The 17,796-nt window shown below is 43.3% G+C and overlaps 1 protein-coding gene across 1 annotated transcript in view; it reads right to left on the bottom strand.

Moving 5' to 3' along the window:
* Nucleotides 1-2,676: 2,676 nt before the first annotated feature.
* Nucleotides 2,677-17,796, bottom strand: part of GRM3 (glutamate metabotropic receptor 3) — a 222,517-nt gene continuing 207,397 nt past the window's right edge. The window contains exons 5-6 of the mRNA XM_044245930.1: nucleotides 17,400-17,574; nucleotides 2,677-3,230 (exon numbers count right to left, since the gene is read on the bottom strand). Of these exons, the coding sequence (XP_044101865.1) occupies nucleotides 3,157-3,230; nucleotides 17,400-17,574 (249 nt within the window). The 3' untranslated portion in view covers nucleotides 2,677-3,156. The remainder of the gene's footprint in view (nucleotides 3,231-17,399; nucleotides 17,575-17,796) is intronic.

Genomic DNA, 17,796 nt, shown 5'->3' with positions numbered 1-17,796 from the left:
GATGAATCTGAGTGGGCAAGAGGATCTAGTAGTATTTAAACTGGAGAGGACCCAGAACGCTTCAGAGACTGTAAACACTCTGAATGCCAATGGTTGTCATCCATAGCATTAGGTTCTGATATGTTAATAAGTAGGGCAGATCGTCCTGCTTGACCTCCTGAAACTCAGGAACAGTTTGCAAAGATGGATCCGCTCAACCGGTTTTATATTCTGGAAGGATGAAATGTTCTTACCAGAGTTAAAAAAAAAAAAAAATTAAAACCTATTTGTTCGAAATGGCTTATGTAAAAATTGTTTTATAGTTGCTGTTTTCCCATACGTACTCTGAATGTTTTTCCAAAAAATTATTTCTAGGGATCACATTAACACTTAACGAAGTTAAGTCAGGCTCTTTCCAATAGGAAACAAGGCTTAGGGCAAGGAAAGAGAAAACGAGAACTGTCAGTTACTCTGTGTCCAGTGTGCAGACAGTGTGCAGTGTCCAGTATGAAAGGTACAGTGGCCCATAGGTCAAAACCCTTCTCCCCAGTCCAGTGTTCTCAAGATTCACCCATGTCCTCCTTGCCTTGTTTAAGAAGATCCATGATCAGTTTGATTGTTTTAGGCATCAGCTGTGTCTCTGAACCACCCATCTGACATGGCCTTCCTCCAACTGTCACATCCCATCAATGGATTATGTTTATTCTCCCTCCCATCAGCCTAGCCTCAGTCTTTACCTTGAACAGATGCTCATTTGGGTTGCACGTATCTGGCACTCCCACCACTGTCCCCCACAGCAGGATGCTCTTCTGCCATTTACTGCCTTGAATCTACTATCCAGTCCTCCCCACCCACACCCCCAGTCCAGGTTCTTCCTTGAATATGAGTTTCAGAGACTGATTTGCACTGCTGTCTTTGAGCATCTGGTGACTTCTGGATGGATTGGTTCCATTGCTGATCCAAATGCATTCAGAAGGAAGGAGAGAATTTCAAACATCTGACTCCTCACTTTATGTCCTCCAAGCCCACTCCTGTTGGCTGTGTGCCATTGCTCACAATTGTTAGATTTTTTAAAAATAACATTGGTACATCCTAATGAACCAGTCCCTGATTATTGAGTCTGTGTGCCTTTTTTTTTTTTTTTAATTTGAAAGACAGAGATCACAAGTAGGCAGAGAGACAGGCAGAGGGAGAGGAAGGGAAGCAGGCTCTGCCCCATGCGGGGCTCGATCCCAGGACCCTGGGATCATGACCTGAGCCGAAGGCAGAGGCTTTAACCCACTGAGCCACCCAAGTGCCCCCCGTGTGCCCTTTCTATCCTTGAGTCTCCTCTTCTTTCCTCTCACTGTTTTCCTCAGTCATACTTCTTCATTAGCATCATTTCCTGTCTTTATGGTCCTTAAAGGCAGGAACTACATCACATCTTCTCTCTGTCATGGGCTGAAGAGGCCTCCCCCCCACCACCCTGCAAAGGATAGGTCTATATCCTAACCTCTGGAACCTGGGAATGTTTTTTTATTTGGAAAAAAAGACCTTTGCAGTTATGAACAATTTAAGGCTCTTATGATGAGATTATCCTGGACTATCCAGGTGGTCCCCAATGCAGTGACAACTGTTGTTATCAGAAGCACACAGAGGGGAAACTAGACACACAGGAGGTGATGTGAAGATGGAGCCAGAGACCAGAGTGATGGGGCCACAAGCCAAGGAAGCTGACAACCCCAGAAGCTACAAGAGGCATGGGATGGATTCTCCCCTAGAACTTCGGTGGGGGACAGCGCTGCCAACACTCTGATTTTGGACTTCTGGTCTCCGGAACTGTAAGAGAATAACTTTTCTGTTACTTTAAGTGATCCCATTTATGGTAGGTTGTTAAATCAGCCACAGGACATGAGTATGTTCTCTAGTCATGATACATGGCGCAGGACCTGGCAGGAAGATGAGTTCTTAGTGAATTTTCTGACATTGATAAACTATTTGTGACTGAAGGATTTACAAGGGGAAGTAGGAAAGTGTGGGTACGAATGAGCTAGTTTTACTTTATCCACACTTTCCCTGTTCATTCCTGCATTGAGCTTTGTAAAATATTCAAGTTTAGTGACAAGCATGTCACTAAACATGAATGGGGACTTCAGAAATGCCCTGGATGATAACATATCCTGCATTTTATTGCCCCATTTAGCTCTCATTGGTGAGGGTGTTTTTCCAGTGGGTTGACAGGATGCTCTACCAGCCTCCTTCCTAGTAACTTCCTGGTTAGTTTAGAATAGTTATATTAGGATAGTTTCCCATCTTTATGCTTTTGAAAATGAGAGCTATCCCGCCTTCCCTGGCAGGCCACAGTGCCTGCGTTCAGAATGCAAGAACCCTCTCCTGACTGTATCAGAGGCCGATTTGGGCAAATTCTGGGCTGCGGTACAGATGTGCTTAAAGAACCCCATATGTGTTGTCATTTAGCCACTGACATTGCCGGAGAGCTGTGGTATCATCAGTGAAATTCTGACCTTTGTGATCTCCAAAGTCCAGATTTGCTCAGAACTGTCTAGAAGGGTGACATCCTGTGTTCAGAGCACACGTAGGTGTAAAGAGAAGCACAATAGAAAATTACAGCTGACATTAAAAGTAGAAATAATCTAAAGTCAACATATTATTCCAGTTTCTTAGAGTGACTGAAAAAGAATAAGCCATTATCCACCATGCTGGAAAACCTTGAAGGTTTTATTCTCAGTATTTTTACATTAATACAGATGCTTTTTATCTTGTGCTGAGAAAAACAATCTGTTACACATAATGTAACTTTAATATACAACATAGAAACTCATCCTAAATTAGTTACAACAAGGACCTACAAAAAACTTCATAGGAAAAAAAGTTACCTAATATTGCCACCATATTTTTGTTTAGACGGACCCTGTCAGACCCTGTCACCAATGCTCAGCTCTGTAAACAATGGTTATTTCCGTGTCCCGGGGAATCGTTAATAATAGGGGCGCTAAAATCAGCCTAAAAAGTTCTAGCACATCACTATATACTGTACAGTCCTCAAAAATAATTTATCGTACTGTTTCTAAAAAAAGGTACTAAGGGTTCTTTTGCTCTGTTTCCATATTCCGGAGCTGCACGCGAGCACTTTTGTCTAACAGTCTAAAAACACGAGAACTGAACTGGAATTCACAATCACAGAGATGAGGTGGTGGAGTCAAGAACTTCTCGCCCATTGCACACCGTGGGGACATAGGTGCTGGCAGAAGCTGGAAAACAAAACAGGTCAGAAAATTCAGTGTTAGTCGAGTGAGCCACGTAGGTGATGGAACAGATGATCTCAGACCCTTGTTAAAATTAAGTTAAAAAACCCATTTTTAATTTAACTTTGGAAAAAGATAAGTGATTTAATGCTGTAGTAGGCCAACCTTCTAAATGTGTTGTGCTCAAAATTCGTTTGTACCTGGCACATACCTCCGCTAATGTCATCCCTTGTGGAGAGTTCATAAACAGCATCATTGTTGATTTATTTGACCGACAGATCACAAGCAGTCAGAGAGGCAGGGCAGAGAGAGAGAAGGGAGGCCTTCTCTGAGCAGAGAGCCTGATGCGGGACTTGATCCCAGGACCCTGGGATCATGACCTGAGCTGAAGGCAGAGGCTTTAACCCACTGAGCCACCCAGGCGCCCCATAGCATCATTGTTGAAAGGAGTCACTTATGGATTTAAAATTAGCTCTGGTAAGCTATAAATTGGTTAAGATAGAATGTGCAAAACTGAGAGTTCACTGCAAATTTCTTGAAGATTGTTAACTTAATTATGGGTTTTTTTGTTTTTTTTTTTTGTTGTTAGATTTTATTTATTTGACAGAGAGAGAGATCACAAGTAAGCAAAGAGTCAGGCAGAGGGAGAAGCAGGCTCCCTGCTGAGCAGAGAGCCCGATGCAAGACTCAATCCCAGGACCCCAAGATCATGACCTGAGCTAAAGGCAGAGGCTTAACCCACTGAGCCACCCAGGTGCCCCAATTAGTTACAGTTTTAGGACCTCAATTACATTTGCTTTCTCTGGGTAGTCTCATGAGTCATCTGTGAACTCCACTGCCTTACAGAATGGCTTGATGCATTTTCATTGCTCAAGTGGATGACCTCTGTGAATACTCCAGCAAGGGCTGGGGTGCTGAGAACTCAGATTCTTAACAATTTTCAGAAGGGGTGACGTTCCAAAGGCATGAGGCTCTTGTTAATGACAACAGTGATGACAGTGTCAGGGTGTGAGTATAATACGCATGTGTATATTCATTCTGTATATGGCATTTAGTTTTCCTCAATGCAAGGCATATCTTATGTTACTTTAAAGGTTTTGTTTTTATGAGAAATCTACATAAAGCTTTGTCTTTTTACCGAATTAGAACAACAACAACAAAGGCAAGGAGCCCCATTCTTCCTGGGCCTGCAACTATGTAGCCAAGAGAATCAGAGATGACCTTACATTTCCTTTCAGAGCTGTTCATGTTGTCCCTTGGCCTGTCCATGATGATAAGCTTTGCCGAGAAGGAACTGATCCTCTTGGCTACCTGACCAAAGCCCAGGTCAAACTGATGTCAGCTGTCCCATTCTTTAAGTACATCGCTTGGTTAATAATCATATAAGCTCATTTCCTGCTGAAGTATTCATGCCTGATAGTGGAAATATTCTTACGATTTTCTTTAAACACAAAGGAGAAACTAATTATAAACGTTGAGATCATATGCTCAATCACCAATCTGGGGCACTGACGTCTTTCAGCAGGCTCCCCACGAGGGAGCCTACAACTCCTCAATTTTGCATTGATTACTCTGCTAGGTGTGTAAGAAAAGCCATAAAGACAAGTCTCTGGGATTGTCTGAGGTTAAGCAGAGTCCAGCGACACACTAACTCTTGGAGATATTATTCCTTCGATCATTTGTAGGATCAGGTTCGATTTTCTTTACAGTATGATCCCACTAAAAATGTACAACTTTGGGAGAAAACATGTCTGTAGTGAAGAACACAGTGGGTGCTAGACAAATACTAGAGGGAAAAGGACGATGATGATAATTTCAAATGTGAGGGTTTTCCTCTACTCCTTGTGAAGTTTCCTCCTACTTAGGTAACCCTCATGAAACCTGCCTATGTAACCTTCATGAAAGCTAGGGGAAGGCAAGAGAAAGGACAAGGGGAGGTGATGTCCAACCATCATTGGGTGGAAATGTGGGAGGCCTGCCAGACTCCTCCATAGGTGGCTCTGCCTACATTTTCACAATCAGGTGTCCAAAGGGTAACTCTTGATCCCCGAACCTGTCCCCATTTTAGTCTTCCTTTCTTCAGTGAATGGTCTCACTCTCCAGCCAGTGACCTGAGCCAGAAGTCTAACAGTTATACTTCCTTCCTGTTTGGTGTTTCCTCCCACGTCAAACCAGTCATGTGCCCCAGTCAACTCACTCCCCACATCCGTCCACCCTTCTGTGCCTCCACCACCTTGGGCCAAGCCACCATCATGTGGCTCCTGGGACAGTTGTACCGCTGGCGTCTCTGTTTTCACGCTTGCTGCCCTGCCACACCTACTCCATACGGCAGTGAGAGTTTATTTTGAAATGTCAGTCATTGCCCTGGGCTCCTCTGATGATCCCCTTTGTGCTCTCCTTCCTCCATATTACACATCCCTGGGTGTGTCAGATCGTGCCTCTGTCTCTCTGCATTTGTTTCATTCTGTGATTTCTTCCCTCACTTTTTTTGTGTTTGTCCTCTAGCACGGAAAATCCCAGCAAGGCAGGCCTTGGCACCACCTCTGTCAGGAATGTTTTTCCCTCTTCCCATCACGTGTCTGGCTTCTTCTTGTCATCTGTGTCTGAAATAATGCCTCCTGAAAAAGGCTATCATCAGGCCACGTAATTTAAAGAACTGACTAGTTATTCTCTGCCACATTACCTAATTTTAAAGCAGATTTTTTTTCTGGCCTATTTTTGTTGCGGTTGTTGTTGTTGTTAGTGTCTTAAGTCTTTGAATACTCTTGACTAGAAAATATGCTAGGCTCTGTCTTTTTCATTATTTCATCCCAATTGCTGGTCATGGAATAGATCCTCTCTAAATATTCTCTGCATGACCATATGAATGGCTGCATTTCAAAGAACAGAAGTTTCGAGAAGGAAATAATTTTTCTACCTGAAGAAATGACCAGGAGATAGGAAGCATATGGGCAGCCTTCTTTTGGGACAGGTAGGCCTTTTTGCTGCTCCAACCACACTGTGACATTGACCACCCACTACCCCTGCAGGGAGAGCTGGCTCAGACTGTGTACATCCTATGTACATCCATGTGGCAAGCATGATGCCTTGGACATTCTGACTAATCTCTTCATCTTCTCCAGGATCAAGTTTTATTCTTTCTGTGCCCATTTTTTATTTTCTGAGCTTGACGAGGAATCCTAGGTCATGGGGGGGGAGGGAGTACATGTAGGAGAACCAGGGACTGATACGCTCATGCCTGTCTGTGTTCATCTTGGATCAGTCTAATACCCTTCCCGTTGGCACTTTGGAAACTTGTGATATTCCCACACTATTCTGGAGCTCAGTGTCATGCTGTTCTGAAGTTCGAGCTTACGATTTTTCTTGCTCACTGCATTCTAAATGTCTAAAAAATTCAGTGTATTTTGGCTAGGTGGGTAGGAAGGACAGGGGCTACAGAGGTGGTTATGTGGAAAATCCCAAGTTATAGTTTCACATCAGGTTCCCCTGAACCCCCTACCCCATGTTGATACCATTATGGGAATCTGCAGAAGAACTTCAACTCATCTGCCTGCATCACAGGGACATTGAAGGGAATGCCCTATGTTAGAGTGTCCAAATTCTTTGCGAAGAAGATGAAACTCAAAGCAATGGCAGGCCTTGATAATACACATCACACGAACTCAAGGTTGTCTTACCGAGAATAAGGACAGTGAAACCCAACCCCACCCAGACTCTTTCTGTAGTCACTTCTTCCCTAACCACTTTTCAGTGTATTGAAGGGAATGGTAACTCGTGTTTTTCTGCTTCTCTTTTAGTGTTTCATCTGCAGCTTCTGCCAGCGCCTTTTATTTTATTATGTAAAAAATATCCTCATTTTTGTCCGTGCTGCTGAATATAGTAGAGGAAATTACTGTTTTATGAGTTTACTATCTCAATTACTTTGCCTTTCATAAATATTTTACATATGCCTCTCGTCTTAGCCCATCTGTTATTCCCCAAGGTAGTGAAATCTGGGGGAGAACAAAGTACTATCATTTCCATGTGTGTGTTTGTGATGAGCTTTTGCTATTATTCTAATGAAATTCTCATGAGGTTTTTAATGGTGTAAGTTTAGCCCATTTTCCTAAGTGCGGTTAAGCAAATTTCTATAATCCTACTTTCCTTCAGAAACAAGAGGTATGGTGGCTTATTTTGGGCTTTGTCAGGGGTGGGGGGGAGGCTGGCGGGTGAGCAGCAGTTGTTAGTCATTCCAGGCCAAAGTGGTGTGATGCAAAATGAAAACAGAAGATTGTAGAAAAGGACCCAATAAGCTCCACTGTTGATCACAAAAGGGCGATTCAGGCGATTCACACCCATCAGAAGGCAGATTTCACTTCACACACTTTGGGGAGGCATTGGAAATCAATGCAGCCAAGTGGCAGCTTCGTCTCGCACTGTGAAATCCATTTCTCCTCCACCTGTCATGCACAGGCTGGCCAGGCTGTGGAGAAAATGACCCCGTTTTTTCAGGGACCTGAGCCCTCAGTCAATGCTAAACATATTTATTTAATAGATTCTTATGGATGCCAAGTCTGTTAGTCATTTGAGTGGCTGAGACTTGGTTTCTGAGTGTGTTCCTCTAACTGTGTAATACAGCAGACTCAGGAAAAAAGGAAAACAAACATTTAAACAGAACAGACATTCTACTTTGTTCCCATCTGTTCTATTTCCTTGCTCCTGGTAACCCCAAATAATTTTTCCTGGCACGTCTGCTTGTTGAGATATTTTAATGCTATGGTCATGGAATTCTGTTTCCAACATCCGTTTGTTGCTTTGTCCTCCTGCTTTGTTATCGAACCTGTTTTCTTACTCATCACCTTAATTTTATTTGGGCTGGGGCCCCGAGGTCCCACTCCAGTTGTTCTTCTGCAGACTAATACAGGTTATCTGCGCCAATAAGGACACTACTGGCCACTGTTTTGGTAGCCTTGCTACGTCAGATTTCACAGTGGACGTTATTAAGAAATGAAGCTAAGATTCTCTAGGTAATGGTCTTAAATTGTTAAAGGTAGATTTCAGAGGAAATCATATTCATGATGATGTGGGATTAAAATCTACAGATCCAAGATCTAATTTCCAAATGTGGAGTTGGAGCTTATGAATGCAAAGCCTTCCTCATTCAGTGACTTATTTCTTATGAGAAAGATTCGTGGAAAGAGAAAATATGGCAGGCACTTTTTTATAAGCCAAAATACAGTGTAATTACCTTATCAACAGAAATTCCACTCGGTCTCCAACTAAACACCCCAATCAACTGTGACCACGATATACTATCATGCTTTCTTTCCTTTTTTAAAAAAAAATTATTTATTTATTTATTTATTTATTTATTTATTTATTTAATTTATTTTTTAAGTAGACTCAACACCCAGCCTGGGGTTCGAACTTGTGACCCCAAAATTAAGGATCACATGCTCTACCGACTGAGCCAGCCAGGCACTCCTGTCATGCTTTCTTTCTGGTCACCTTCTGTTACTCTTTTCCTCCCTGAAGGTGTATGAAAGTGGAAGAGCAATAAATAACTTGAAAATGGAAGGACTTAATAATTTTTTGGTGCTATTCTAGTTTGCATTCTTTTGGCTTCCTCTTAGTTGCCCAACATCTCTGGGTTTTTTGTTTGTTTGTTTGTTTGTTTGTTTTTGTTTTTCCCAACATCTCTGGTTTTTCCTCTTTCTTACTCAAATGTGTTTTCAGGCAAGGAACGGAAGCCCCTTCACCCTGAGGCTCAAACAGCTGGTAAGAGATGTATGTGCTACTTTGTCTAGGGATCAGTCAGGCCACCGGTGTCCAGCGCTAATAAAATAGTGTCAGTCCCTGGATGACTCAGTCAGTTGGACCACTGCCTTCGGCTCAGGTCATGATCCCAGCATCCTGGGATGGAGTCCCACATCGGGCTCTTTGCTTGCCGGGCAGCCTGATTCTCTCTCTGCCTCTGCCTGCCACTCCACCTGCTTGTGCTCTCTCTCTCTTTCTCTCTGACAAACAAATAAATAAAATCTTAAAAAAAAAAAATGTAAAATAATGTCCGGCATTCATCCTCCCTTCTAGGGCAGCTCATCTTGTCAGCTTCACCTTCAAACTACGCACAGCATCTGAACACTTGTCTAGCTTACATCACTGCCACCCTAACGGGAACCACAGACATCTGGACTCAGCCATAGCTTCCTCAGTTACACCTCTGTCTGCTCCCTGTCCTCTGTCCTGCCCACAAGCCAAAGTGCGGAGGGCAATGCTTTTACAGCTGGATCATTCTGTACCCTTGGAGCATGTTTCCCAGTTCTTTCAGAGAAATCAAGTGATTCCTAAGGTCCTCCAGCTCTGGCCCCTCTCTGTCCTCCTCTCCTCTTATTTTCATCCTTGGTCATTTCTCTCTCGGACTTTCTGTTGTTCTTCCAGCTGTGGACTTTTGCATTTCCCCAGATACGGACGGGGCTCCCCTGTCCCCTTCCTGTCATGCATCTGGTCAAATGGTGCCTAATTGGAGAAGCTTTCTTTGTCCACTGTATAAAAAAGAGGAACCGTGTGTCCCCAGGTGGCTGTATTTGTCCTTGCTTCATGTTATTTTCTCCCTGTCACTTATCAAAACCTGATTTATTATGTATTCTCGGTTTGGCTATTTTTTTCTTTACATCGCCAGTGCCTAGAGCTGAGCCTCAGTCCAAAACCTTCCTGAATGAAGGAGTAAATTATCCTTCAAATTGCTCACAGTTACCTCCTAAGAGTCCTTCTCCCAAAGCCTCTGACATTACTCTAGGTAGGGAAGATGTTAAAAATTTTTTTCTATGTATAGGCATTTTCCCATTCTGAGGATATAGATATTTCCATTTATGAATGTTCTCCTGTGAATTTCACTTACTGGAAGGAGAAATAGTACAGAATAAATTGATGTGAGACTCTTTGCTTGCTTCAAGGAGCTGACCGTCTGAAGTCAGTGTATGGGCAGTGTTTGACTATATACATATTTCCTTTTTAATTTAACATATCTACATAGTTGTGAGCATTGTACCATGTCCCCAAAGGTGTTAATAGATTTGGGGTTACATGGAAATGCATGTGACTTTTGGCATCTCTGGTTAAGGGGCTTTCTTTGGGGTACTGAGTTTCCAGTATATTCAATGACACAGGACAGAAAGGAACTGTACAGTGTCATTTAATGCAAGAAAGTGAGGCTTTAAAAAACAAAACAAAAACAAATGATGCGGGGCACCTAGGTGGCTCTGTTGTTGAACTGACTGCCTTTGGGTCAGGTCATGATCCCAGGGCCCTGTGGATTAGGTTCCTTGCTCAGTGGGGAGCCTGCTTCTCCCTCTCCCATTGCCAGCCGCTCCCCTGTTTGTGCCCTCTCTCTTTCTCTCTCTGTCAAATAAATAAATAAAATCTTTAAAAAAATAAAAACCCCAAAATAAATGATGCTTACTTTTAACCTATATTTAAATGAGAGAAATTTTATTATGGTTATAAACATTTAGCCAGTCACCATTAATGACATTGTTTTGTCTTCACCAAAGCACGTTTTCTGGGCAGCTTTGTGGCTAGCCCCTTGGGAATAGCACACGTTCCCTATGCACGGCCCGGGTGCGGGGTCGCCGGGGTCTCTGATGGACATGATCTATGCCATTGAACTCCCTGGAATGGGCTTTTGAGAGGAATACATGTTCGCACCTTTGCCGGTAGAACAAGATGCTGTCATGTGTGGCACTGAAGAGAAGGCTTCTAATTTAAAAAAGAAATCACTGAACTTGCAGATGCTAAAGTTCTCGCTGTCAGAATCATCTCTGAGATGCATTTGGTAACTGAGCTGAGGCAGAAAATCCAGCGAGGCAGAATAGCTGCATAACTGCTTTCGAGAATTTTATCTGTGACTTCACTTATCAAATCCCTTCAAGTGTCTAACAGAGAGGGCTCTGGTTTTCCCATCCCGAAATGTGGTTAGCATTCTCTTCCAGCCCGAGTCCCTTTGGTCACGTCATTAAAGAAGGGAAGCTATGTTTGCTTAGGGGAAAACCTAGTGAAATAGTAGAGGTAAAGAGAAAATGACTTAGGAGTTGCAAAAAGGCAATTGTGAGACAAACACAATGGAAATGTTAGGTAGGAGAAAGGGGGAGTGTGAACATCTGTTCCCTGATACATGCAGGTTTACTTGTGAGAGTCAGGGTCCCCCTCTATTCCTGCCCTCAGGAGGATGGAATGAGGTTCTCAGGCATCTTGTGACTTTCCCCTCCAAAGGGAAACTGGATTGACCTCTCTCTGATGGCGATGCACTAGGTCTATTCTGCTTGGAAGCAGCAGATGGCTTAGCTTGCTGAAAACTCTTGGCTCTTCCTGGATTGGCCAGCAGGATTTATGTTTATAATATACTTATGCCTGTGGCAGAGAAGACCATCAATTCCGTCTGCGTCGCCAAATAACTTGCTAATTTTCCTGGCTGGTCTAGTACATAGTGTCATTATGGGACTCCCTTGACTGTCAAGTGCAGGCATTTTATGCTCATTTTCTGGACTTGCGCTGTTAAGAAGGAACTTGGGCATTATGTGCCTTTTTTTTTTTTCCTTGCATAAAGTCATATTCAGACTTGTGTAATGGCTTACCCCTTTTATCTGGGGTATCTTCAAAGGCCTGGCCATCCACAAATGCCAAGTCTGATCCTCGCGGGCTTGCTTTCAGTTGCTGTCCTTCTGTGGGAAATTAGAGTGTGAGTCTGGAAGACTGTTCACTTGATCTTTTTATACCCTTGCTCCTTCTAACGTGAAAATCCTTTGTAATAAAGAGTGATTCTGTTAATGAAGCCGTTTGCACTTCACCACCTAGACAAGCGACTTTCTGAATAAGGTTTTGGCAGAAGAAATCAATCTCTTTATGCCTGCGGCTCCTCTAGGACCCAAATCTGAACATGATTAGTTAGCAGAACCCTTTTGACTGTTCTTAATGATAATGGCGTGCATATCTCTGAATGATCACCATGAGCAGGAGAAACACACATGCCCACGGGACCAAGTCTGGATACAGAATGGCTCGAAAGACAATTGGACACACTCCTGTTTCTCACCTCTCCCTCCCCGGTCTGGGCTGATTAGAACTCGTATTAGTGTCCACAACATTCCGACCTACACGGAGGCCCTAGCGTTTTCTTTCTTTTTTTTTTTTTTTTAAAGATTTTATTTATTATTTATTTGACAGAGAGAAATCACAAGTAGGCAGAGAGGCAGGCAGAGAGAGAGAGGGGGAAGCAGGCTCCCTGCTGAGCAGAAAGCCCGATGCGGGACTCGATCCCAGGACTCTGAGATCATGACCTGAGCCGAAGGCAGCGGCTTAACCCACTGAGCCACCCAGGTGCCCAGCCCTAGGGTTTTCTGCTGCATGACCTCATGCGTACACCCAGCTTGTGTCCTTCGTGATTAGGCAACTCTCCTTCCACTTGCAGCTTATGTTCTTGATGGCCTGTCTTTGGGAATCAGCTCTGGGATTCAGAAGCCCTTGTGCTTCTGAAGCTGAACAAAGATGGTCTCCTCCTCCTCATTCAGATACAAAGAATGTTTGCTTGTGTGGGGGTGTATATGAGCAGTATTACAAGTATGAGTTGAAGATTTTAGGGTCTTTGAGTTAAGTGTTATTTGAGGGAGTATTCCCAGTTTCGGTAAATGTCTTCTGTGTGGACAGGTACTTCAGTGCTAGAAATGCATTCTCTGGAGGGTGCCAGAGAGAGCTGGGGAAATCGTAGTTGCACGGGGCTGTGGCACGAGACAGAGGTCGGGAGTTCAGAACACCTGGCCCCCTCTGAACCCACTGCCTGCTCCCTCCGTGAGGGTCCTCTCCGAGGCTCTCTCTGGCCCGCACTGATAATAGTGGATGAAGCAGGCGGCATGGTTGAGGCCGAGGCTCTCAAAATATGTTCCTTGGGCCACTTCCATTGAACCAGCTGGAGTATCTGTTACAAACCAGATTGCTTTTGACCCAGACCATATGACTCAGCATATCTCTGGGTGGGGCCTGGGAACTTCATTTCAAAGAGGGTGTTTTGTTTTGTTTTTTTTGTCCTTTTGGTACACAGATAGTGGGAGCCATTAGCCTAGCAGTGTACTTAAACTAGAGAAAAATGAATGTTACCTTCATTTTTATTATTTTGACTCCCACTGCGTATATGGTTAATCAGATACAACTAAAATTATTTTTTTTGGCACTCAGCAGGATGTAGACATTTCACAGACCATGAGTTTTCCAAGATATCCCTAAACATGTCCTTTTGTCCATGCCTGCCTCTAAGTTTGGTCATGCTTTTCCATCTTTTTGGAGCAACTGCTCAGCTTTAAAATCCAATACCAGTACTTTGTCTGCTCTCAGCCACCTTAGCTGTTGTCAGGTGGCTCACCCAGGCTCCTACTTGAGATGGCATTTCCTACTCTTGCCCGAGAATTAAGTGGGAATGAATTTGGCCGCACCTTCTGGCCTGGGTAACTTCTTGGCATTAACAGGATTGCTTGTGTCTCACCTTCGTGATTTCTGATAAAACTGCAGTGCTGGAGGAAGGCTTGGGCGAATGTGTCATAATAAAAATGGCCATGAATTATTTCAGAGGTGGGGGCGTCTATGTCCCTTCCCTCAAATTTGGACAGGCTTTGTCATCCTCTTTAGGATTGCATGTGGCAAGTCGTCCTTCCAAGCTGTGAAGTCTGAGATCATAGTGACTGTGGGCCTCTGGCTCAGCTCAGTCTGCTGAAACCACAGAAGGACCTGGTCCAGGCCTCGCAAGAGCAGATGAACTGCTCAGCCAAGCCCTGCCTGCATTCTGGGCCCACCATATCCTAAAATGATAAAGGTGTTATTGTGTTTTATTTTCATTTGTATTTTTTTAAGGTTATTGCTTTGAAGTCACAAAGCTTGGGGGAAGTTTGCTATGTGGGAATAGCTACCTACATGTATGTATGGGTTGTGGGGTAACCTTGATGCTGCACTAACATATTCTCATCAACACATAGAGTTGTTGGTTTTCCATCTGGAGGGATTAAATTAGAAAACCAGCAGCAATATTGGTAACAATAATTCAATACACTAAAATGCTTACATAATACTTAGCAGAACATAAATTACATGCCAACTAAGTAAAACATATGCTTTACCTTATGAACTCGGAGCAATTTAAGGATATTTCTTGATTTACAAAACCATGTACTTCCTGGCATTTAGGAAGGAAATGAATATAAATTGAGCTGATTATTTAATGGAGGAAACAGGCACTGAGAATTAAACTGGTTGCTTTAACTGTCGTCATAGTGGGTCAGTAATATGTCCATCCATAAACTAGGTCCCAGAGACAAGTGTCTTTCAAACTTCTTTGGCTGCAATTCATAGTAATAAACATTTTACCTCGTCCTTGTTTACATACATCACCTCTGGAGCAAACTTCATGAAATACTACTTATCCTTATTACATATAATGAACTCTGATATATTTAATTTTTTTCTTCTGAAAACTGTTGGCCAAACATGCTGCATAAATTTCATGACCCATTAATGGGTCCTATACTACAGTAAGGACAACACTTGTCTAGACACTGAGTTTCATGGGACCAGGGCATCTATCCTTTTTACCACTATGTACACAGTTGCTTAGATATTTTTGTTGTGTAGAAGGTACTCAAGCATTTAATGAATGAGTGAATTCCATGAGTGACTGTAGTTCCAATTTCTTAAAATGGGTAAGATATTAATCACAAGTCAGGAAACCCAGTTTCGATTCTTGAATCATTTTATATCTTTGAGAGGTACCTCCTATATTTTCTCATCCGTGAACCAGAAATTGTAATGTCTAGTACTCATGGGATAAAAGGAGCCCACAAGTAAAACTATTTTAATTGAAAGATAAAGAATTACAAATAATGGATTAATGTATTTGTTACATATATACTTTGAAATGCCCAGAGGTATCACATGAAAAATTCTTCACCTTAATATTTTAATACCACTTCATTAATATAAATTAGAGAAGGACTATTTTTAAAAATGAGGTCTTTTCTTAAGAAAAAAAATTACTTAAAATTTCATTGCGTGAAAAAATTGTTCTAAAATGTTGGGCTGGGTAGATGCTGACTTTGAAGAATTAACGGGGCCACTCAGAGATTAGCATTCTGAGCGAAAGATTAAGCAGATCCACTGTGATCAACAGACGTTACTTTTGTGTAAATGGATATTTTTGAAATTCTGAAGAGAGACTTGGTTGGGTCAAGTGCCCTTGTTATTCCTGGAGGAATTTGTTAATTCCTGTATATATATCAGGAAATGCTGCCATTTCAAAATTACTGAGGTCTGCATGTATCCATGTCTGTGGAAGATTTAAGGAGTTTGTTAAACTGTTTGAATAACAACTAGGAACTCTGAGCTCAGAGAACGAGATGACTTTTTCTCAGAAGTATATCTTGCTGCCCAGCCTAGGGGAACTTTCCTATTGTTCTCCCGGTAAAGCCTACCATGGACCTACGTTCCCTGGAAATCTCCCAGCTTGCAGTTTGAGTCAAGTGGCCCCATCCGGTGGTTTAACACACTGCTTTTGAAATCAGAGAAACTGACTCTCAATTCCGGTTCTTCCACTTTCAATATGTGGGATGCCGGTTTCTTGATATTTGGCATTGTGCGCATTAAATAGGATACGGCACAGGTGCACACGTGTGCATAACCTTGAGCACCATACCCAGCAGATAGAAAATACTCAACGAAGGACAGTCCCTGTTTCCCGCTCTTATCATTGCTGTTCTTTGTTATTGCCAGTTCTTTTAGTCTGGACTCGCTAGCTGTAAGAGTTGGGCTCTAGAAAAGAGATTTGTTTGCTCAAAAAATAAGCAGGTTTCTCTAAGGTCCAGGGAAATCGTTTTACAAGTTGTACCATGTCCTGGGACTCAACCATGGGGACGCCCGGCAATGGCATCTGGAAAGACAGTCACATCCCTATCTCCACCCGGGAGTGCATCCTGGAAAAGCCGCCTTTCAGCCAGCAGCCTTGCCTGTGTTTGCTGGGGGAAGGGCAGCCCTGTTACAGTTCATACTTTGTTGCTGAATCTGGGGCACTAATGTGATTGCTCACTGTGTGGTGCTGAGCTATTTTGAAGCATCCTTTCCGATCGACTCAAGGCAAAAACGGTGAAGTAGTCATTTGTCTCTGTCACTCCAGTCTTCCTTCCCCCTCCTGTGGTTTCGCCCCTCCTCCTTCCTCCCCTTCTGTCTGTGAATTTCTCAGGCTTTGTACCACAGAGAAGCTGAAAATGGCTTAAAAGCCTGTCCCCTTTAGGTTCCTTGAGCCTAAGAATTAGGCTCAAGTGAGTGATTCACAAAGGGGAGTGTTTCAGGTATTTGCAGGTCAGCAGAGGAAACCACCATGAACTGGTGGGGTTCCTCTGCTGTCCTGCACTTGACACTGCTTCTTAGCCGGCCTGCGACCGAAAAGCATCGTGTCACTGAAGCAGGAGGCAGATGTACTCCAGCATTTTTCAAGGTGTGTTCCGTGGGAACACATTAGCCGGTTTAAATGTGGTCGACTACATTTAAGAAACAGTAAATCACAGCTAAACAGGCTGCCTGGCTGTACAGTTTCTTAAGACAAATACTTCATGTTTAAGGAGGTGCTTTGAGCTTCCAAAGTGGTATTCAGGATGTACCATTTTCCGTCTTACTCAGTCATCTTCCCTTTTTAATTTTTCGTGAAGCACCTTCATCATCTCGGTGACCTAGAACATCCTTTACAAAGCACCAGTCTAATCCAACCCTCCAGACCCGGGAGTAAAGTAGAACTGCAGAAGGTAAAGTAAGGGACTCCAGGTCACCCCCTGACCTGGTCACAGAGTCAGGACTAAGGAGTAAGTTCTCAGACTCCATAGCATGGCCAGACACCCTAACTGCCCCTGTGAATTTAATGTTTGTCTTCCCTGCCGGACCGCATGCCCTACCAAAATAGGTGCTTTGACTCGTCTACTCCCCTCTGTATCCCTAGGACCTAGCACGGCCCCTGACTCGTGTGGTTGAGCCAAGACTTATGAAAATGGAATTGAGATTATTCATGGGGATGGCCCTTTGTTGTCCCCGCCTGACTATGTCCTTGGCTCCCCCTCTGAGCCTGTTGTCTGTTCCAGGGCTGGTCACGGATGGGTCAGCGCCGAGTTCTGTACTTACACTGAGAATACGTGGTCCCAGTTCCACTGACGCTGAACCTGTTGAGGTGCAGTCTGTGTGTGACCACATTCTTCTGCGGCTGGAACAGGATGATGTGCACCTTGGGTGCGAACAGGCAGCCCAGGACCACAAAGCCACTGAGGCTGACGGAGATGCACATGGTGGTCGTCTGCACCTACAAGAAAGGGTTGTCTCGTTAAATGTCTGGCTGCAAATTCAATCATGTGGCCTACTAAAAAGAACACTGAGAAAAGACCAAACTAAACAAGGAAACAAAAACAAACAAACAAAAAAACAAATCATCCCCAGTTCTGTTGTTAGTATAACCAAACCAATATAATAATTAAATGGGATCTTCTGGGCTTGGGATGTTCATGGAAACGTCACTGAAGATTTG

The sequence above is a fragment of the Neovison vison genome, chromosome 4, assembly GCF_020171115.1.
Source record: "Neovison vison isolate M4711 chromosome 4, ASM_NN_V1, whole genome shotgun sequence".
NCBI lineage: Eukaryota > Metazoa > Chordata > Mammalia > Carnivora > Mustelidae > Neogale > Neogale vison.
The sequence above is the reverse complement of the archived record's forward strand: the minus strand, read 5'-3'. Positions and strand labels throughout refer to the sequence as shown.